We start from the raw sequence: 24,214 nt of genomic DNA, 5'->3' as shown, positions 1-24,214 counted from the left end.
GGAGAAAGGTTAGGCGTTATGGAGTAGAAACAAAGATGGAGTAGGCAGATGAATAAATAGATGTGAAGTACTGTCTGTTTCCTAGCCTTTTGTGTTTGTAAATAATTAATTGTGTACAGTATGTGTGTTCCTTGAACATTTCTAATCAACAATATATTAAAAAAATGAAAGCTTCCTCAAGTCCAGAACCCACTCACTGTGGTCATGGGATGCCTTGACTTCTAACACTGCCACCCACAATGAGACTGATCCAAACCCATTAAAGTCTTTCCATTGACTTTAATGGGACTTGGTTCTCAACCAATATTAATTTCTTACTGACTGTGAGGCAGATGTTGTTCCCATGCCATTGACTGGAAAACTAACTCAAAGATATGCAAAAAGGTTTTTAAAATGTTTTGTAGAGTTTTTTTATTTAAGAGGGTTTTTTAAAATATTCTTTTCAGAGATCACTTTTTATGGGCAGGAGGTATAAAAGATTTGTCTCTCCAAGACTTCAGCTCAGCAAGTATTCAAGCAGAAATGATGATTAAATGAAAAACAGATTTTTAAAATTTAAAAAACTTTCAAAAGAATAAAAGTATTGTTCAGAAGACATTGATTTGGTGGACTTTTGCATAGATTCATTCATAGACTATAAAAACAGAAATGACCATTTTGAGTTTGATCATCTACAGACACCCTGTATAACAGACAATAGAATTCCACCTAGTGATTCCTGCAACTTTTCTACTAACTTGTGGTGGATGGTGGAGCTCAGTCTTCTGTAAATAGAATGGGAGGGGTTTTTGGAAGGACTTTCACTGTTACGAGAGGCCTGATCCAAGCCCCAAGGAAGTAAATTGAAAGACCCTCATGGACTCTCATGAATTTCAAAAAAACAGGCCCTAAATTCTGAGTATAATAGAGACACAGAAATAAAGATGAATCAAACATTTTTGTGCTGTTGGTGTTGTGAAAGTGAGGTACAGTGGGCATGGATTTCATTTCATAACGTGGAGCAATCTCCCCTAACAGGAGACACCAATATGAAAAGAAGAAATGTATCCTTTGATTTTGTTCAAATTTCGCCTTATGAACATTAGTCTGAAAAACTAATCGTTAGGGTTTTGGTGGTGTTACACTAGGGATGAATTTGGTCAGTAGGTCTTATTCAGTGCTGTCTTAAACAATGGTGTAAATTATGTGTGCAAGCATTAAACTACTGTAAATTACCCCAGTTTGGTACTAAATGGTTGTAAAAAATGACAGTAGTGTACTTTACACACTGGAAGATGAAAGGGTGTGATGTAGCTGGAAAAGCAGCCAACGGGATGGTATAAAATAAAATTGGAAGTGATCTAGTTTTTCTTCAACCACTTTGTTAATTACTTTACATGCTACATTTACCCATTCCTTCTCCTTGGCATATATATTGCTCCCTTTGCACATCCATTGGTTACCAAACCAATGCAGGTTGTACTTCTTTAGCACTTATCTTTTTTCACACACTGTTTATGTCACTGATTAATTTAACCTAAAGACTTTCACAGGAACTTGCACTACCTTTCAATCTGGCACACTATGACAGAACTCAATAAAACTCAACAAGCTGCCTTATTTACCTTGATAGTTAAGCTAAAATTAGTTCAGAAATAACATTTAGCATCTCTACTTTCTCTGAAGGCTTTTTTTTATTTGTTTGTTTTTTGAGGTGGGGGGGGGGTTGGTTCATGTTAACAGTTCTGCTGTTATGGCTGTGTTGTGTAGTTTCAAATTCATTTGCTGAATTAAAATCCAGTGGGCACATCATTAATTTGGTCTGAGAAATACAGTCATGTTCACCAACAAGAGTCTGCCCTTCTTATTCTACTGATCAACTGCCTTGAGACCAAGATGAGATCTGTTAGGGATAAGAACTAAAGAATTGGCAGTATTTTCATGACTAGTGATTGACGTGGCAGTTCAGTTCTCTGTACAGACATGGGGATCCAGATCCTCAGCTTTTGTAAATGGTCATAGCTCAATTGCAGTAGGTGGTGCTATATTTTACACCAGCCTGATGAATCTCTGGTCTTGAATCTCTAGAATATACCTTCTAGACACTGATTCTGAGAATGAGGATCCAGGATGAAGATTTTGAAATTGAAAGATACTAGAAAATACAGACTAGCTAGCTAGTAAATTAACACTGAAAGCAGGTCCATGAGATATATGTTAGATCTTCATAGATTCATGAGTTCTAAGTCCAGAACACACCATTAGATCATCTGCTGACCTCTCACATAATACAGGCCACAGAATTTCACCCAGTTACTCCTGCATTGAGATATGGGCTGAAGCCATTTTTAAAATTTGACCCTATAATAAAGTCCATAGCATATTTTGTATGTACACATGTTGTATCAGATACTGATGACAATCAAGAACTTTCTTAGAATCTACACTATGAAAATTTACAAATTTAAAGCTCAAAAGTGAAGTTTCTGGTTACCAAATACTTGATAGGAGCCCTGATCTTCAGGTCTGGGTAAGCTGTGCCCAGCATAGGATCTGTGCGAGGTGAAGCAAACATGGCCTTACATCTCCTTTGTGCTCCCCTGATCTTCAGCTCTGCCAGGAACTCCTCTGGCACCTTGTGCTAGTTAGAGCAGCCTTATAATCAGATTGGGTCGAAAAATTTCCAACACATTTTTCCATTGTCAAAATCAAAACTTTCCATGGGAACATGCTGATTTAGAAGAAATTTCATGTCAGAAAAAAATGAAATAAAAAAAGAGCACTTCAGTAAGGTAGACCTTATCAAAACAAATATTTTGATCTTTTGTTTCCAAATGAGTTTTTATTTCAAATGTATTTATTTAAAGTTGAAAGCAGAACAGAAGGAAAGCAAATATTCCTATTGACCCAAAATGAAATTTGTTGACAATTTTGTTTTGCAGGAAATTTTGAAATTTTTTTCCTTCCAATCTGGAACAATCTTCATTGTTGCCCCATCAGTCTATCTGTTGTCTCTTGTCTTATACTTAGATTGTAAGCTCTTTGGGACAGCGATTGTCTTTTTGTTCTGCGTTTTACAGCATCTAGTGCAAGAGGGTCCTAGTCCAGGATGAAGGCTCTTAGGTGGAATGACAATACAAATGAGAAATTATAATAATAATTTCAAAACATCTGAATTTCCCACATAACTGAAATTCCATGTTTTGATCAGCTCTACTTATGATTGCGCTAACTTATGCCATCTTGTAATACCATAAAGACGTCCAAACATGGTCAGCATGGAACAGTGTTCCAGCCCGTCTCCTCCCTTCTGGTTATGAAGAGTTGCGAATGGAACTAAGGATCTAGTCTTAAGTGTTAAAGAAACATAGCTATTCCTATACACACTTAAGTATAACAAAACAAAGAAAGTTCCAAAAATAATCAATTTTCTGATTATTTTAATCTTTCCTCCTCATATTAAATTGTCTAGTAAGTGGGATGCAATCTAGTAAAACCCTATTTTTGATTACTATTCAGTCTAAATAAACAGAAGATTTTATTTAATTCAGTTCAAAATGTTCCCCAGCTGGAGATATTTTTCCAACAGTTTTCTGAGCCAAAATTTTCCAACTTCTGAAACATTTAAAGGATATAGTGCATGTTTCAATACATTTTTTTCCACTTTCTAAATTTAATGAAAATTTACGTTTTGTTCTCCCTCTGACAGATGTCCCCCATCCCCCTTCAGCAGTAAATCAAAATTATTTAAATGTAAATTGACCTTGAGTAAAACTTTCAACTGCTCAACTCAGTTTCTGGAAGGCAACATCTGAAAAGAACAACTTTTGCACAGCTGCTAGAAAGAAGTTGAAAGTAATACAAGGTGGGTGGTCAGTCTTGACTAGTCAGATTCAGCTATCCAGCATGATTTACAGTATTTGGGTGTCTGTATTTCCATGCGAGACACAGCACTGCTGAAAACCTGCGTTTCAGTTCTTGGAATGTTCTTAAATTCCAATCTTTTTATAACAGTACCATTCCCACAAGTTCTAGCCTGACAAAATTGTTGGCTATGACCAGAAACACCTGTAGAAAGTGGGTATCACCAGTGTGGACATCTGTTTCCCACAGGTTTCTGGCCTGTGTCCTTTTGCTAACATGCCTCCGCCAAATTTTGATGTAAAAGCGATGATGCAAAAACCATATCAGAAATAAAGCAACATTCCGATTTTAAAAGAAACTATCATGAGACCTTTTGCTGACCTCTGAGTTTTCCTTTGCCCTTATTGCTTTGTGCATTTTTTCCCCCTTGGTGGTAAAATGAGTACGAAAAACAGATTGAGTAATATGTCAAAGCTACAATTTAATTGAAAGAATGTTAGGCTCATAAATGTAAAAGAGGAGAAAGTCCTATTAGGTCAGATCCCTTGACAGTAGGTGAATTCTTGTCACATGCTAGTCTAAGGTCAATTATTTTCTTCACATTTCCTTTATAGCCTAACATCTCATTACCAAAACTCCATCAACAGTGGGTGTCTCGTACTAAGAGGAACCTACTGCTGACACAATTGTCCCTGCATGAACAGTCTTCTAATGACAACTCATTATCTATTGCCTAAAAAGAATATGATTCTAACACACTGTAGTGTTCAGTAAGCCCAAACCAAACTGGAAAATACTAAGCCATTATCTCCAGCCAGCATTTTACAAAAGGCAATAAAGAAAATATCACAGAGTTGTTCAATCATCTGTTATTGGATGGTTTGTTTGGATATATGAATGTAAGGCCAAATCCACAGACCAGCTCCCAGGCCAAGTACCTAGGCCAGGTGATAGACAGATGTGCTGGTTGGGAGAGAAAGAATCCTGCTCCCCGGGCTGTGAAGCAACTGCAGAATTGCTCACAGAACCTATTCCTGCTGGAGTTGTACTAGCTTCTATGAGCCTTCATGTGCCCCATCACAGGAGGCTGATCTGCCCTTGCCCCAACCTAGCCCACTCACACTTTGCTCTCTCTCACCCCATGCTACCCAAAAGGGTGGCACCCAAATGCATCTGCTGTTACACGCAGTTGGAACTACCCCACGTAGGTGCAAGATCTACCCTTACTTCTTTAGGTTTAGAGAGCTCTTGACAACAGAACTGATGCAGTGCCTCTTTGCAACAAAGATAGGATTAAGGAGAGTAGGAAAAATGGGGGTGTATGATCCCAAAAATGGAAGGGAAACAGAAGAAGAGCTATAGTATTCTATAGTATTCCTGTGGTCCTGTTCACGCCTACCAACTCCAACAAGGGAGGAGGCTGTCTGAATATGAAAACAGGAATGATTAACACCAAAGGTCTACCACCTTCTCAATCTTTAACTCACAACTCAATGTATGTTTTGAGGTTTTTTTTCATCCATTGGTTGTGGCTGTTCAACAAAATGACAAATGTATTTTGACTTTAATAGAACATTTACAATAGACTCAATAATGATTTTGCAGCAGTTCTGGGAAAACTGAAATTGATTACACAACATAAGCACTATAGTACATAGTACCCCCTAGCTTGAAGGGGGGTATACAGGGTTTACAGTTTGGTTCAATGGCTCTCAGTACCTCCACTATACAAATTGTTCTAGTACCCCTGTTGAGTACTTGTGTAACATTGACCATGGCATACTACTTTTCCACCGTTTTATTTCAGCTGTCCCAGATTTGTATTTTTACACCATATCAGTGGTTTCAGGGGGGGAAATTCTTTGGATTAAAATAACAAACCCGATCCTAAAAAGTCCAAGCTCTAGGAAATCTATTTTTAAAAGCTATCTAAGTAGTTACACAACAGTATTACTACAATGTACTAATTACATATGTATGCCAGAATTAAATGGATGTGGGCCAGATCTTCAGTGGTACAAATAGGCATAGCTCCATTAAAGGCACTGAAGCTATGCTGATTTACATCAGCTGAAAATCTAGCCTACAATAGTCTTTTTACTGATTCAGAGAGTGGTTAATGTGTACTTAGTGTCACTTAATGCAAAGCTTTACTGAGATTTTATCACCTGTAATTTTCCAAGTTTTAAGTACTTCATAGCATAGTTTTAATTTAACTTCTATACAAGTCCACTAGTCATAAAGCCAACAGTCAAAATCACAGTTGATCAGATGCACTTTTTGGCTGCAGTTCCTGTTCTTTTTGTGGAATTTACCAGGTTAAGATGGTAAGTGATATTAATCATAAGGGAATGTGTACTTATTCAGTCAAAGCAAGGCTATTTTTAGACTCTAATTTTCTTCATTAAAATATGAGCTAACCATTGCACAAATGTAGCCCTGTCACAAAGGGAAACATTTTCAGTAGATACAGACCTACCTGTGTAAACAAAAAAAGCATGCACATTTGTGCAATTACATTTATTTGTTTATTTACTTCAGTTATACATATATTTTCTGCAAATGCAACTGGGTATGGAGGCCTTTAAAAACCTATTTGTAGGTACAATTGCACAAGTAAATGTGCATACATCATTTGGGGTCTCCTCCTTTGAAAATTTCACTTGGAAGACTCAGACTGGACTCTATAACTGCATTTTTAATGGAATATTCCTCCCTCCATAACTTGTTAAAATGGAGAAAAGTTGCTGAAAATATCTATATCCATTTGAAATGTAACCTCATGAATGTGCAGGAACTCCCCCTGAGCTGATGGAATTACAGCAGTGTAAATCTGCCCCTACACTATGTTCTGTAAGAAAGGAGTACAGTGCCATGCACACTGATGGCAGTCAGTAAATTATATAACAATAATTAGTTTATAATTATTGCTGCTGGGCTTATTTTTTGAGCCTTACTCTTCCCTCAGTCTGCATGGTGACATGTGCACTGCCAGGCCCACTGATAGCAATTCCAGGCCCCAGGGCCATCCCTAGGGGGGTGCAGGACCCGGAATAGACATGACAAATCTGTCACTTTTTGGGACCGATTGCGCCAGACTACGGGGGCCCTCAGAGTGCAGGGCCCAAAGCGGTCCCCACCCCGCATGCACCTAGGAGCTCTGCGGCCCACCCGGGCAATTTAAAAGGGCCTGGGGCTCACAGAGCGGCATCGGCGGCAGCTGGGGGGCCGCGGGGCTCTTTTAAATTGCCTAGGTCCCTGGGCAATTGCCCCTTTTGCCCCCCCCATTGCCGGCACTGTGCACTGCAGATGAAATAGTGAGAAGAGCACAGAACAAAAAGCAGGCCTCAGCAGTACTGAGGAAGTGCAAGGTGGGAGGGTCCCCAGAGCTCAGGCTGCAGCCCAAGTAGGGTTGGTAATTTTGGGTGGGCATATTCCTGAAGATTTCATCACATGATAATCTTTAATTAAAGATTACTCTTTTAATTCCGGGAGACTCCAGGACAATCCTGGAGGGTTGGCAAACCTAAGTCCAAGCCCGGAAATCTACATCACAATTAAACAGTTCCCTAGCCCAAACCCCATGAGCCGGAATCAGCTGTTATGGATTAGCCATGGGTGTCTAACTGCAATGTAGAAATACCACAATAGCATACTTATCATGGATGGAGGCCTATGTGAGAACTAATTACAATACAATATACAATTAATGATTTGAACATATCATTGGAGTGTTGAACAAGAAGAGTTTTATAAACTAGGGTGAAATACGAGAAGGTAGAGACTAGATGTAGAAACCAAGAGAAAGAAACTCTCACAGGAATCCTGCTATAGTTACAACCTATTTAGGGAGATTTTCAAAGAGTTTCACTCCCATTGAAAGTCTATGGGAGTTAGGTGCCTAAGTTCCTTTGAGGATCTGAGTCCTAACTGCCTTTCAAATCAACCCCGTTATCTTTTCTAGTGAAGCTGTAACCATTTCGCAAGCAAAATGGAGGATTTAAGATTATTGAGCAAAGTAGACCCTCTAAATTACCTACATGGAAAAATCTCAACAGCTAGGTACAAACAGACCTTGAACAAGCACTGAAACAGCAAAGTATTTCATTTTAAGAAATGTGGTTCAATCTGATAACTTTAAACCAAAGGTCGTTGAAAAATATTAAGTATGTTTCAAGAAAAATGTTGGAAAAAATTAATTTTCCATTTAAAATTATAAGTTTTACTGAATTTTTTTTTGAAGGAAAAATTCCCCAAATATTTCTTGATTTCCAAAACCAAAAAGGACTTTTTTGTTTTTCCTATTTTTTTTTCACTTTCTCTTTCTTGCTCTTCCTCTCTTCTCCACCTGCCCCATTTTGCCACTGAAAAAGGGGAGGAGGGAAGGAGAGAAAGGAATAAAAAAGAAAAAACAAAACCTGAAAAAAGAATTTTTTTAATTTTTGGTTTCATTTTTTTCCTGTTTTCAGCCTTTCCACTTAAAAATGGGACATTGTTTAAACAAAAACAAAATTCTGCAAAAAGAATTTTTTTCTAAAATTACACTTTAAAAAAAAAAAGTTTCAAACATAACATTTTTACCAGCTCTACTTAAAACTATTAAGCAAAGTAACAATCCAATGCTCAGAACTTTGTTAACCCTTTATTAACTCTCTGTACAGCAAAGCTCAGCATTTTTCAAAGTTGAGACTGCTGAACTGCTACCTGCCAGTACCAATGCAAAACAGCGGTTCCATTTGGCCACTTGCAGCTAAATCATTTCAAAGTGTAAAACCAATGCTATTTCTGAATGGGCAATTACTGTCCTTTTGCCTCAAGCCATGAAATTAACTAATGTCCATTGCTTTTCAGATGATTAGTTAAAGAAATCGTGGGAATTTACACTATCTCCAGTTCCTTCAAGCATGAAGAGGAATATCTACACTTGAGGTAGGTTTCAGAGTGGTAGCTGTGTTACTCTGTATCAGCAAAAACAAAGTTGTTTTTACACTTGAGGTAGAAATCAGACTAAGGATTCAAAGAATGGTACACTGACCCTTACAGTTTTGCTTCAACAGAGGATACTTCTGGTGGTCTTTATCTTATCCTGCCAGCCTACACATGCGGTGATCCAAGCATATACAACAGTTACAGAGACTTCAAGGTTTACATTCAGAAAAATGTAAAAGATGTTTGGATCACTGACAATCTCACTACAAGCAGAGTGGCAAAGGATAGGATAACAAAGAATCACGTATTTTCATATTTTAAGGTAGTTAGTGCAGGTTGCCTGAAAGGAGAAAAACTAGTTGAGATATCTACTCAGAATGACATTTCTCTCTGTCTCTCTCTCTGTGTTATAGATACAGCTCTCTTAACACAGAAAATCATAATGATGGGCCAGATCTTCTTTTTTGTTATTCAGGCAAAAGTCCCATTGAATCATTGGGACTCTTGCCTGCATAAGGAAAAACTGCATGAGGAATTCAGAATTTGACATACTATTATTACTAACAATAATAATTAATGACTCTAAAGCATTCCCTACACTCTGGTCAAGGCACTTGGGAGCTCCCCAACTATTTAAAATATGGAACAGCAGCCGATAGATAAAATATATCACCAGATGTCTCTGTTTATTCTGTAGCCTAATGATGGCAAAATAAAAAGACAGTGATTAATTAAGAGGAGCAGAGGCAGCCTAAAAATAGGTATGACTAGTTCAGAAGCCCAAATTGCTCCTGAACAAGAACAAATTTTAAGTAAAGGAAAGACAGCACTGATCCTTCTTAGGGGTTACAGATATAACCCTTGGTGACGAGAATATTTCTATTGCTGTGTGGTGATAGGAACTGAGTTTTCTGGATGGTACCAACAGTAATAATGCACTAGGTGGTCAGACAGATCATAATACACTGCATTCAACATTTTTCTTATAAAGATGAATTATTCACTAGAACAGGACAATCTCAACTCCATGCTCCCAAAGGTTTCAGGAAACACATAGCCAATGCCAGACTGACAATGCCATGTAAATAATTCACAAAATTTATGAAAAGCATGAATATGTATTTTGTGTGTTATCAATCAGACCCATCCTGCAAAAAGGAGGGAGATGGATGTGGGAAAAAAGCTAACCACATTTACTATGCTAGTAGGAAAACTTCAACTGTTTCAAAGTATTGCCACAGAGACCTGACATTAAAAAAAACCAAAATCCTGCTAGAGAAAATGATGAATAGCTCAGAAAGCGTGAATTTCTGACATATTTAAAAACCATTGTCACTGGAGTACTTATTACCTGTTTTGTGAATCATTTTAACCTTCAAGCTACTTTTAAAGTGATGCTAGGTTACATTCCTGACACCAAACCATGTATTCATCCTGAATTAGGCTTCATCAGCTGAATCACTTCATGTAAAGTAAATCTTCACTACTTTTTGGTAAGCAAGTATTTTCTGAAGATTGAAAAAAGCTTCAATAGCAAGAAACTTTCACTAACTCGATAGAGAAAAGCACAGTACATTTTGGATACAGACACCAACCTAATTAAAAAATACTGCTATTTTCCAAATAGAAATCATATTCTGCAGGTAGTCTCCACATAAAAGACAACAGCCATTTTGTACACATTAAAATTCCACAGGACTATCTATACGTGTGACTGAATGCTCTAAAAAAGTATTCCTTTTCCCTTCATGACAGAAATATTAAAAACTACATTGTACCTATGAATGAGATGATCATTCATTTGTCTCATGAATTAACAAAGAGCTATAAGGAAGCTTGAAGTGTGTAATCCCTGTGTCTAGATCTGGGAGGTTTCCTTGACAGCAATGCACAAACAGCAGGGAATGTGTATGCATCCTCCGAACAGTATGTAACCAAGAGGGTACTGTTTTCTGGTCTCTACAGCTGTCTGTAAAGGAATGTGAAAAAAATATTCATCATTCTATAATATGCTCCTCAGAAACAGCCAACAATTATGGCCAGCACACTATTTAGTAGTTTTGTTAATTAATAAGTGTGAGATTTCAAAGCTGTATTTTGTTTTTTGAAGCAGAAGGAGGAATAATGCACAAAAACACAAAGTTACCCTGGTTTTTGGTTTTGTTTGTTTAGCTTTGGTTCATACCATTTGCATTTCAAATAGAATTTATACTGTGTGTGTGTCTCATTTCTTCCTAACACTGGTTAAACAAGAGTATGGTAATGTGGTGAAATTCTAGCAGGCTTAATTAAGTAAGAGGTCCTTCAAACAGGCTTAAATATGTTGATTTAAGTCTCTGCTGCCAAATTGCCTTAAATGTATTTTTTAAAAACCCTACTTTCTAGAAAGGACTTTTGGAAGTCATTGTGCCAGATTCTGATGCCAATTACAATGTCAAGATTCTGATCTCAAGTACCACAGTGGAGATACTCTGGATTTATTCTGGACCAACTGAGATGCAAATCTGGCTCTCTGTCTATATTTTTCAGTTGTTAGGAATGGATACATAAAGGATTAGGTCATTCAGGATATGAAAATAATTCCTATAGTTCTCTGATAGATTAATTACCTTATTAACAAAACAAGTAGCAACCATATTTCACATGGAAATGTGTCTCAAAAGAGTCAATTTTCTGTCTTAGCTGAACACTAAGCACTAGCACTGACACATTACTGCACAGAAACAAAAAGATGGGGGTCTACCCTTGACAAATAAATTACCATATCAAATGGAATCTTTGACAGCCAGTCAGAATACCGGATGTCTGACCATGGCAATAATTCACTGCTGATGTAAGTCAGCATCCATTTGCTAAGCCTATTTACAGTAGTGATTAATTTGATCACTTCTCTCTGATTGGCAAAAGCACACAACTGATCCATTCTCAAGGTCATCCAGAATGCTACAGGCTAATAAGGATACAGTGCCTGGTCCAACTTCTAGTGAAATAAATGGGAGGTTTTGTATTAACTTAGAGAGGACCTTAATCAGGGCAACACTGAGTTACTTACACACTGCTGCACCAATAAGCCACCACAGAGAGAAATGTATTTGGATCAATTTTGTGGCATAATACCCAGTAGGTTATGGCAAGAGAACACTGTCACAGGACCAGCTGGCTTTGCTTTCCAAACAAATGTCACCTCTCTGAATCGGCATTTACATAGCCATAAGAGACCGTTTTCCTAACCATTCTAGTTCAATGATATTAACTTCAAAATATATGATAGCTTTCTCAAGAGCTAAGCAGTTGCTAATTAAGCTAAACTTGTTGCTCATAAATAAAACAATCCAGTTCACATATATCAACAAAGCTATAAAGAGACCAGATGTTCCATTTCACAGAGGATTTTGAGATTCATTCCAGATTGGAGCAAAACCCCAAAATTTTGAAATTCTCTGTGAAGGAAAATTCTGAAAAAAAAAATTAGTTTTGGGTTATTTCAAGTGCTTTGTTTCAACAAAATTAAAATGTTTCAACTTAGAGTTTTTAATGTTTGTATTATTTTGTCAAATACATAATAATGCAGAATATAATACAACATAAAAAAATTCAAAATGAGAAACTGAAAGATTTGTTCGGCTATTATCAAAATGGTATGTTAAGACACTGTCAGAACTTCTTTTTTAAAAAACAGAATTCCAGCTAAGTTGACCCAATTTGGTGAAGCACTTCTATTTCAACAGAACTGCATATTTGGATGGAATATGGTTTAGTCAAAATTTCTCTGACTGTCTCCATACATCTGCTTTTTTGAGCAATAAATCATTGCATAACCACCATGGATAACAACAGGGCTACATAAGAAGGAATGTAAAACTTTCTTTATAAAACACAGAGATAAACCTGGAACAACTCCTAAGAATAAATAATAGGTTGGAGTAACAGACATTTATCCTCTCAGTGAAGAAAAATGTCTAATATTTATTCAACACGTCAGATTTTACCGTAGGTGCTTCCTCACCCGGAGGACAAATATCTTTCTCTCTAACTCTACAATGAATACACATAATTAAAATAACCTTGTTAAAAATAGCAAGTATGTGGATATGTCCCACAGAGCAGTGTCCTGACTGATATATATCACATTGTGCATAAATAATCTTAGTTTTAAAAAACTATTAGACTTATTGTTATATTTTCCATGCAATGTAACACTTAAAGGGGAAAATGCTACGCTGTATTACACAGGCATGTAGAGTGTAGGGAGTCTTTTACTACCCAGTACACACATGCTGCAGTAGATTAGGATTCCTTCTTAAAACTAAAGAAAGGGCCAGCAGGGTTTGATGGTATTGGCTACCATGTCTACGATGCTTGACAGCACACCCTGACCCAAGGAAGTATGGTCAGATGTGACCACCAGTGCTGTGAGACAACGACCTGAGCCAGCCAGGAATGAAAACTCGTCCTTTTCAGAAGAAAAGTAAAATGTGTCTGACAGAACTTAGATACAGGCCAATTCTATACTATCCTTCCCTGTGTGAAACCTGTGAATATCTAATTTTTGCATGCATATATATAAAGACATCTAGCAAGTCCCTGTGCTACTCTATCAAATCCCACGGCACATGCCCCTTTCACTGAGAACAGAGCACATGGGTTTAGATTCTGATACCCTTATACTAAGTAGTACCTAACTCCATCAATAGTCCCCTTAGCATCAGCGGTATTAGTTGGGATCAAATCATGAGCGCCTTATTCCCACTGATATACTAAAATTCATATGAATAGTTCCATTGAAACATTATAAAGTACTATTTTATGTGAATACTCTGGCCCGTGATGGGCATGCTCAACGTTCAATGAAGAGCCCTAATGATGACTCTATTTGCAAGTTTTGGGGTTAATGGCCGTGATTAATCCACATGCTGTGTTTAAGGTAATTACTTTCATTCAGATTTCACACACTTTGTTCCAAGGCAGGAAATAAACATATTAAACAGAAATCACTTATTAAACACACACAATGTTTGCAAACTCTCTTCATAAAATTCCACACCCACAAAGCACAGGTTCCCTCACTTTCATTCTATTCAAGCTGGAGGAGACAAGAAACCAGACAGAGTGGTTGTGAAACCCTGGATCTAATAAGCATCTTCCAACGTATTCACTAAGTAAACACTTTTAAATGTCTCCAAAAATGCAGGTGTGCAAATTACTCCTCATACAGACAGAAGCTGTTTTTTCAGTATCCCCTCAACTACTGTTAAACCACCCCACAACACACCCCTACTAGCATTTTTCAGCTAATAAAAGCTTTATGAGCTAAAAAGTTCCTTCGGGTTTTTTTTCAGCTGCTAACTCATAGTCTTCCAGCTACAGCATCATAACTCACTGTTACAATCCACTGGAGCTAATGTAACATACCAGGATCATGAGTAGCATGTTTTGTTTTTCCACCATGAAAGATAAGCCTCATATGACTAATTACTAATTATGATCATACGATCATAATTACTTATATGATCATATAATGCAGTGCAAGGATGTTTTTCCTGTCCGTGTTGAGTCCCATTCAACACTGATCATAAGCAAAAGAGAATGGTATGAAGTTCTATACAAGTAAATAAAGTCTCAAGCTTATTCCATTATGGAACTTGCACACTGTCATTTTTATGACAAAAAAGGGGATGTTTCCCCATATATAAAGATATTTTCCTCATTAATTTGCACACCTGTCCTAGACCTGCCCATGTCCCATAGACTGTCAGAAAATGCTGTGCTTTATATTCCTCATTAATTTGTGCACCTGCCTCAGATTCATTCACGTGCCAGTGCATGGGCTGTTTGCCAATAAATTCTCTCAAGGAAAACTGTTGTATTCTTATACAAATAAGCAGCTTAATCCATTCAGCTATATTCTCTCTCTTATCAGCATTTCAGCGTAATTGCCAAAATATAACATAATGGGCTTGCTTTTCAGCCAGGCCTCAACTATCTTCCATGGGTGCAATTGTACACCTCTTTGTAACTGAAACTTCATTTATGCACCCACAATTAATTTCAGGCAAAAATACTTGCAGTTAGATGTTTAACTATTTAATTTGTGGACAGCACAAGAAGAGAAATCATTGTGGAGATGCTATCTTTGGTTATCTAGTCCAATATTTGAATGATACAAATATACATTTCTCGCACATATATTTAAAATCAAACTGGGCATATACTGTACTATATGAGGCACTAATTTATGACAGTCTAGAATAACCTAATATCCTAGTCGATATTTTTAATTCAGTTTCATTCAATCTAGTCAATATTCCACATCATTCCTATATGGGTCTATAATAAATAAATAATAATAATGTTCCATACATCTATAACACACACCTTCTAAAGGCATCAAAGTGCTTTAACAAAGTTGGTGGCAGATTATGGCTGGCCCATGTGCTGTTTTGAAGCTGAGGGGAAAAGTGCAAGAAACCTTTCCCCATTCCACCTCCCTCAGAGGCTGACCGTAGGCACAGTCACTAGCTCAGGAAAGCAAGGGAGTTCCTTCCGCTACAATTCACTAGGACTCTGGCCACCCCAAAGGAGTCTTGGGTATGGCCTCAACAGCCATATACAAGGGGGGGGGGGAGGAGGAGGCTACAGCAAAGTAATGCACATTGGAAAACATAACCCCAACTATTCATACAAAATGATGGGATCTAAATTAGCTGTTACCACTCAAGAAAGATCTTTGTGTCACTGTGAATAGTTCTCTCAGTGTGTAGCAGCAGTTAAAAAAGTTAACAGAATGGTAGGAACCATTAAGAAAGGGATAGATAATATGAAGAAAATATCATAATGCCATTATATACATCCATGGTATACCCACACCTTGAATAACACATGTAATTCTGGTTGCCCCATCTCAAAAAAGATAGATTAGAATTGGAAAAGTTACAGAGAAGGGCAATGAAAAGGGGTAAGAGTATGGAACAACTTCCACATGAGGAGAGATTAAACAGACTGGGACGTCTCAGCTTGGAAAAGAAATAACTAAGAAGGGATATAAGAAGGGATAGAGACCTATAAAATCATGAATGATTGGGGAGAAAGTGAATAAGGAAGTGTTACTTACCCCTTCACAAAACACAAGAACCAGAGGTTACATAATGAAATTAATAAACAGCAGCTTTAAAATACATAAAAGGAAGTACTTCACACAATGTGCAGTCAACTCAATGTCAGGGAATGTTGTGAAGGCCAAAACTATAAAGAGGTTCAAAAAAGAATTAGACAAGTTCATGGAGGATAGATCCACCAATGGCTATTAAGCAGAGTGGTCTTGGATGCAACTTCATTCTCTGAGTGTCCCTAGCCTCTGACTGCCAGAAGCTGAGAGTGTATGACAGGGGATGGATCACTTGACGATTTTCTATTCTTTCATTCCTTCTGATGCACCTGGCATTGGCCACTGTTGGAAAAGAGGATACTGAGCTAGCTGGACCATTGGTCTGATCCAGTGTGGGCATTCTATGTTCTTATGTAATTCTGCTTCCAAGACACTATTCCACTTAGGTTGGGTAACCCCAAATTACTTCCTTAACAAGAGGCAAAAGGCAAAATAGAGCTCATAACGAATTAAGACTAACAACACCTGTATGAGGTGCTTAACTGTTATTATGTCCACTTTACAGATAGTGAAACTGGGTTGCAGAGATTGGCTTTTCACCATGTTAGCATAATGGCAAGTTTCCACTGTACTGGACAAGTCACATCAGTGATGTGAAATGAAACATACTATTCTACTTCCATAGAGTCCTGTTCTGCTATTGAAGTGAACTGTTGTTTCCAGCACCAGGGCCGGCTCCAGGCACCAGCTTACCAAACAGGTGCTTGGGACAGCCACTCCAGAGAGAGGCGGCAGCTCCAGCTATTTGGCAGCAGTTCAGCGAAGGGTCCCTCACTCCTGGTCGAAGCGAAGGACCTTCCACTGAAATGCCGCAGATCGCGATCGTGGCTTTTTTTTTTTTTTTTTTTTTGGCTGCTTGGGGTGGCAAAACCCCTGGAGCCAGCCCTGTCCAGCACAAACATATACTGAAGAAAAGGAGGCGAAGGAAGGTGGAGAACAGACCCACACAAATGTATAAATACTACTGAGGAGACATTTATATACAATAGCTTGAACTATACATACCTCAGCTCACCTTGTAATTGTTTTGGTATTATTTTCAGGACTTGATAAGAAAGTTGCTGTTTGCAAGGAGATATTTACACTTTTTGTACTTCAAAATCCTGGCAGGATTTGTTCCATCCCTAGTTTATTGTTGTATTTAAGAGTGTTAAAATATATTTTGTTGAAAATATGCTAATGCAAATGAGGACAAACATTGTTTACTAAAGATAATTGTAATTCTGAATACTGTTTCCTGTGATCCCTTAGCTGAGAACCAACGAGTCAATGACACTGTTTTATATAGTTCCCTGATGACTATGAATCAACTTTCATTGCAAAGCGTATCAGGAAAAATGGATTGTATCATGTTCTGTAGTAACTAACTTCTGGTGAGGTGCATATGTTAGTAATCTCTGTCAAATTGTCTCCTCCTTAACACTTACTGTATGTATTTCCTTCAGAATAAAAGAAAGTTTATGTACTAAGAAGCAGTGAATTGAAAATGTGCTTGATGGGATCTTGCAAATGTTTTCTAGTACTTGTGTGGAATGAAAAAAAAATCGTCAGAATGCTCAAAAGAAAAGCACCTTTAGGGGCAGCTATCTGATTAGATGTCTAAGGCTGGGAAATTCACATACAGTGGCTGTCAGATTTGAAAACAGGCTAGGGGAAGGAGGGAAACAAACTTCCATTCTAATCCTTCAGTAAAAAGATGGTAAAATCCCTTCTTTTTGAACACAGTAGAGAAATTGCCATTTGGGGAATTCCACCTTATTTTACAGAAAGAGTTATTTTGATTCATACATGGTAGAATAAACCATCCTTAGTGACAAAATTTTAAAGGTCCACTGACTGAAGTTAAAGCTTCAACCACTGACACATATACCCACAAATATACACAAATACACACAGAGAGCTTTTAAAAGTTTTGAAACTCTAACAGAAGGTAAAGTTTGAAGAAATTCTGCTCTAAGGGCTAGATCATTAGTGTGAGATCCTGCCCACAGAAAATGACTGCATACTCTTGTGTTGCCCCGGAGCATCTCAGGAGGGAATTGTAACCCAGGGAATCACAACACCCTTCTTGCCCTGGCTGCTGGTGCTCCACAGAAAGAGTGAACTGCGACCTGCCTCAGCATACGCTCCTGTGGCCCTGGCACACCTTCATCTTGGGGGATGAGGAGTCAAGGCTACACTCACTCCCCAAACCCTCCTACCCTTCCTGACCCAGGCTTGAGGGAAGGATATAGCACCTCTGTGAAGACTGCTTCCTCCCATGCACAGTAAGCTGTGGTATTGTTATACTAGTGCATACAAGTAAATAGCCTCTTCTACTCCACAATCTGGTCCTTAGATAGCGAATGGATTTAATCGAACTTTCATGAATTCAAGAGTATTTTGTATCTGACTTAAATCCAATCCACATACCTCAATCATTTGATGTGGCTCATCAGAGTGTCTCATCTAATTGTGACTTCTAAATATAGGCACCAGGCAGAACACAAACCCACAATGCTGCTAATATGTCGCATATTCCAGTAACAAAAGTACTGCTCAATTTAAAAAAAATCATGTAATCCTTTCCAGTCTAGTTTTGATATTAAGCCCCAATTGTTCACAATGTATTTGTCAAGACTATGCAGTTTAAATATTGTAGATATATATAGTACAAAATAAGCAAAAGTAAAAAAATTGCACTCTGTACAAGCTCCGCATACTACACTGTATTACTTTTGCCTTTTGATTGGTGCACACAACTCTATTAGGTCCCAAATCAACTTCCACTGAAATCAATAAAAGGACTTGCATTAATTATAATGGGAGTTGGATCAGGTTCTTTACACTAATGGTAGTTATGGTCATGAATAAGTGGGAAATTAATCCTCTAAGTAATCATACAGAAGGCATCATATTCAGCTAGGCTAAAAGAAAAATAAAATGTATATTTTTGTGGAAAAAATCATTATAAATGAATTAAACATAGTATGAAATTCAACAAACCCTACAATATAATCTCGATTAATCTCCCTTTTCTCAGCACTTTCATATGTCTTTTCTTTTTTAAACTTAATACTATACGAATGATCTCAAGTAATGGCCAGTTGTCTGATACAATATTTTAATTCAGGAATTGGTAGATTAGTCCAATGCTAGTTTAGTTCAATGTAGTTTTGCAGTTTCTGTTCTGGAAACCCATGGAATTAAAGCTGCATATGCAAATACAGTGCCTTCAGCTAAAGAACTTCATGAACTTGTGCAAATTATGGTAATTTGCATCATGGACTCTGCAAAGTAATCAGGAAAATGATGATGATACACCATGGCAAATATTCTGCCCCCAAAATCCCACAACATCCACCTGTAGATATAACAGATGTTCCCAAATGTTTTAGCTGACCACACTGTAAATAGCATTGTTAATGGCTACAGACAAATGGAATGTTAACACTGTCTAATGTTACATTTAAAAGTAGTAATGTATGGCATGGAAGCTGTGAAACTAAAATGCTTTGTGTCACAGATAACCAAAGTCCAATGAGTGATCTGAGTACATAATATGACAAACACCATTCTTACGACTCCTAATAATACGTACAATACATTTGTACTTATATAGTACACTACAGTAGTGAATTTGACTCAAAGACAATTATAATGTACATTTCTAAATTATCTTAAATAATTACTATCAATATATACATAGAAAAACTTTAAAAACTCCTGTTTAGACAAAGCTGTGCTTCAAAGAATAACTCCTGGTACAGTATATTGTGAAATATTACTATTATGGCAAACTGCATGGACATAGGTCATAGATCTAAAGGGAAAACTCTTACCTGTATCATTGCCTGTAATGGCAATAACAAATAATGTTATGTCAGATTTATTTTTCATGTCTGGAATAGAGGGAGACACTTCCTCAGGTTCTAAAACCTCTGTGGTTTCCTCAACTTTGGGTGGTCTGGTAGGTCGTGCAACTACAGTAGCACTTGATGATGTGAAATATTCTTTATCAATTTCTGGTTCCACTGTCTTGCCTTCCACTGTCAGACCATCATCAGTAGTGATTTTACTGGCAGAAAGAGATTCATCAATTATTGCCATGTCTATGCTTGTTCCCTCCTCCTCATCCCCGTAAATTATACATGGCGGCGTTGTAGTAACAAAGGACTTGGTAGTTGAAGTTGGTCGGATTTTGTCTACTGCACTTAGAACTGTTGTTTTATCTGTTCCAATAGTTGAAAATATAATTGGTTCTGTTCCTTTAGGTTCCTCCAATATTCCTGAACCTTCCAGACTATGGGTTGTAAAATTTTCCACTTTTTCCACAGAAGTAGACTTCTCAATCCGATGAGTAATACCTTCTGGTGCAGAAGGAACTGTCGGCACTGTATGTGAAGGTAACTCAGATTCCCAACTCACCACACTACTGCCTTCTGTTTCATTTTCTTGTTTGATGTGTGGTACTCCACCTTCATCTATCTCAGTTTCAGTGATTGATGGTACTGGCATAACTTCAGTGGTCTTTACTTTGTGTTCAGTAACAGCAACAATTTCTGGAGACACTACAAGCTGTATGGTCCCAGTGATTGTTTCACCAGACGCTAGAACTTTTTCATAATCCCTTATCTTTATATCAGGCACGAAAGCTTCTGTAGTTGTACGTATTTCATCATATGCTGATCCTTCAGTAATTATGTCCACATCCTGCCTTTCAATAACAGCTGTGTGAGCCAATTCAGGTTCTAAAGCTGTCTTTTGTTCATATATTTGAACAAATGTCACAGGTACCTTAGAAGTAGTTGCAGTAGAATCAGCGGCAGTAGCTAATTGCTCTACAGTAATTCCATATGGTTTTTCTTCCACTGTTTCTTCAGTAATTTGGATCACATCTTGTCTTTCAGTAACAGTGGTCTGAGCAGATTCAGATTTAGAGACAACCTCCTGATCATCTGTTTCCACGTGTACTTGAGTAGATGTCACATGCATTTTAGAAATGGATGCTGTGGACTCTGTGGCAGTAACCATTTGTACCATAGCTTCACCTTTGGTAGAGTGTTCCTTTTGAAATACTGTTCCTTCTATATCTTGAGTTTCCACATATGGGTGAACAGTAGTTATCGCTCTGGAGATTCCTAGATCTTGGCCCTGCTCGATAGTGCTTCCGTCCTCAATCAAATCATCTTGTTGCCCTTCTGTTCCTGCACTAGGTACAACCTTTTCTTCATAAGCCTTTACAGTAGTGGATGTCACTGAAGATAATTCTTCTTTAATGGTTGTTCCAGTACTTATCTGGCCACCCTCTGTGACTGCATATTTTGTGAACTCTTTATCTGTAAATGTAAGGTCTTTAGTAAATAGTGCTTTTTCAGTGGTTTCTTCTGGTTTCATTTCTGGTGCAGGAGCAAATGTTTTCACAGTATCATGATACCTTGAAACAACATCTGCATGTTCTTTAAAACCTTCTGTCACTTCCATGACAGGGGGCCTGGCAGTTGGTAATTTTGTAGCTTTTGATGCTGGCCCCGATGGCAGAAAGGACTTTACTGTTGCATTGCTTTCATCCAGCAATATTTTTGATACTGTGATCACTTCCAGTTCTATAGCTCTGCGAGTGGGGTAGACACTTGTAATATCTTTACCCTGATCTATATCAGCTGATATAGCTGTACCTTGTTCATCAGTTTTTGTTTCTGTTGGCTCAACACTTATCTTAGTTTTATCTTTTGCTGTTGAAATTGCTGCTTCAGGATGCTTTGTATGTTCTGCAATATAAATTTGCCCTGGAGAAGGTGTAGAAAATTCCATTCCAGAGATACCATCTTCTGTTCTTAAAGCTCCATATGTTTTCACATAATGAAGCAAATCTTCTGTCACATTTTCCTGATCTTTATCAGTAGGTAGTGGAGTGCTTGAAACTCGAGGAGCAAGTGTGAATTTCTCACTAGCAACATATCTCTTAGGTTCTGTTTTGTCCTTATCAGAATCAGGAATAACTGCTGTGATATAAGGGGCTGTAACATCAATTGTTCTCAGTTCAGGCTCTCTAGTGTCTTCTAAGATGATTGAGCCTTCTGTTTTTAGAAATGGGTAGATGTCAGTCTGCATTCCCTTTACTACCCCTTGTGGTGAAGTGGTTCCTTGTGAGACAATGATGGCCTCAGTTTCTGTCTGATTAACTGCTGGTACAGATGTAGACATAGGTACTCCAAAGGAAATTTCAAGTGCATCGGTAGTCTGCACATCCTCCCAATCCTCTTTGCTTCTTTCAGCTGACCCCTCATTACCATATAGAATAAGCTTTTCTGTAATTCTAACTGCTGGAGTTGACTCACTTGCTGTAGAAGATGCCCTAGCAGTTACAGTATGACCATCTAAGAATGTCTTTGATACAGTAATTACTTCTAATTCTGGGATTCTGCTAGAAGCCAAAGTTCTGTGGTCAGGCATAACAGTGTATGTGCTTCCTTTGCCATTCTCCTCCTCTGTGGTAGGTTCATGATGATCAGTGTGCAGATCTTTGGGAATTACAATAGCTGTTAGTTTCTTGTGAGTTTTTGCTTCCATTGATTCTTTTGTAGGTTGAGCACTAAGATACATTTCCTCCTTTGTTAGTGTAACTGAAGTCTCTGTTTCAGCAAACTCTCTCACAGGGGCATTTGCAGATGTTCTCATTGGGCCCACCTCTATTTGTTCAGTCTGACTTTCAACAGTTTGTGTATTTTTAATTTCAGCATCTTCCCATGAATCTGTGATTGGAAGTGATGTGGGAATCACACTTGTAGCTGCTCTATGCTCTGAAATTATTGAGGACAAATAAACTTCCTTTCTGATTTTAGAAATATCTGATTTCTTAGATAATTCTGCTACAGAATAAGTGTGCTCCAACTCCTTTTGTATAGGTGTACTCACTGCTAGCCTAGGTGTAGAATCAGTTTTAGTCATTTCCAATGATTCAGAAGAATCTACTCTGCCATCTGTGACAATCTGAGGTAGAATAGTGGTTAACTTAATGTTCTCCTTAAGCATCTTCTCTTCTTGTTTTTTCTCACCCCCTCCGGTAGTTAGTATTATATCTTCCTTTTTGCTTTCCAGGATCACTTTTTCCAAAGATGGGATCTTTGTTTTGGTGACAACTGATTCAGTGATTGAACTATCAGGGATATTGGGTTTTAGAGTAGCTATCCCAGGTATTATTTTTAGTTCTGTTAATGGATTGGCTGGCTCACTTTCCATAGGAATGTCCAGCTCAACAGATGCAGACTCTGATATATTTTGTTTACCTAAAAAAAAGATGTTAAAGAATCAGTTAGAAAGGGTATAAATAAACCCATTTTTATACTTTTCTGATGCAAACTAAATGTTAAACCTGAACAGAATGAATGAAAACGACAAAATGTTTTAGAAAAGGTTATGAATTCAGTACAGCTTTAAATGCCAGCATAAAAACACTATATTACAAGGCCACAAGATTTGCCTGAGTTCATACACTATACTCAGAGGAAGTTAGATTAGGGCTGAAGGTGAAAACGGTATTTTTTCACAGAATGGCTTTAATTAATTTGCCTTTAGCCAAAGTATTTGTCTGCCAGATTCTGTTTTAATTTAAAGGTGCCATTGAGTGTTTTTAAGTAATGGAAGGAAATTAAATGTTATTGCTTTTAGTTTAGGATTCAATATTATTCATAAAAGTTCTGTCTTTTGCTCCCTGAGCTGGAAGTGCTGTGAGGGCAGCATCCTCAGATCTGGGGGAGGGAATCTCTTGCATTGCTGAACAACAACAAAAGCAGGCGCAACAAAGCAATGTCAGTAATATTAGTTTCATGGTGCTAAATTAACATTTTCAGAGGTCTTCATACAACATAATGTCAACAAAATACAAACATATTGCTCTTTATTGTACTGACTGAAATGTTGAATTTGAATCTTTCATTTCATACTCTTGACAACTGACTCCCAGTCTATCAGAAAATTCTTGCAGTTAAAAAAGAGATGTTTCCCATTTCCCCGGGTGCCTTTATGCTATGCTATGTATTAGTTGTATTGTAAATGTCATGGGTGTTTTTTCAAGGCTTACTTTAGCATACAATTCACATGTATAACAGGAAGTAAAATACCAGCTCAGTATATTTTCAGCACATAATTACAAATCACAAAAAGGAACCCTGACAGCAACAGAAGTGTGCTTAGGCAACAGAAACTAGCATGCCGTCCTAAAACACTGTATTATAATGTCATAAGATTTGCTGTAATCCATGTAAACTATACTCCGAGGCACTTAGATTAGGTCTG

The 24,214-nt window shown here is 37.6% G+C and overlaps 1 protein-coding gene across 3 annotated transcripts in view; it reads right to left on the bottom strand.

The window, feature by feature from the left end:
* The window catches only part of VCAN (versican), a 145,124-nt gene that overhangs the window by 53,189 nt on the left and 67,721 nt on the right, over positions 1–24,214 (bottom strand). For 2 of the 3 annotated variants that reach the window (XM_032763421.2, XM_032763424.2), the window contains exon 7: positions 19,759–23,205. The exons of the other annotated variant lie outside the window; for it this stretch is intronic. In XM_032763421.2, coding sequence (XP_032619312.1) covers positions 19,759–23,205 — 3,447 coding nt within the window. The remainder of the gene's footprint in view (positions 1–19,758; positions 23,206–24,214) is intronic. 3 annotated transcript variants of the gene reach the window in all.

Source organism: Chelonoidis abingdonii, chromosome 6, assembly GCF_003597395.2.
Source record: "Chelonoidis abingdonii isolate Lonesome George chromosome 6, CheloAbing_2.0, whole genome shotgun sequence".
Taxonomy (NCBI): Eukaryota; Metazoa; Chordata; order Testudines; family Testudinidae; genus Chelonoidis; species Chelonoidis abingdonii.
This window is presented reverse-complemented; position numbering and strand designations above follow the sequence as displayed.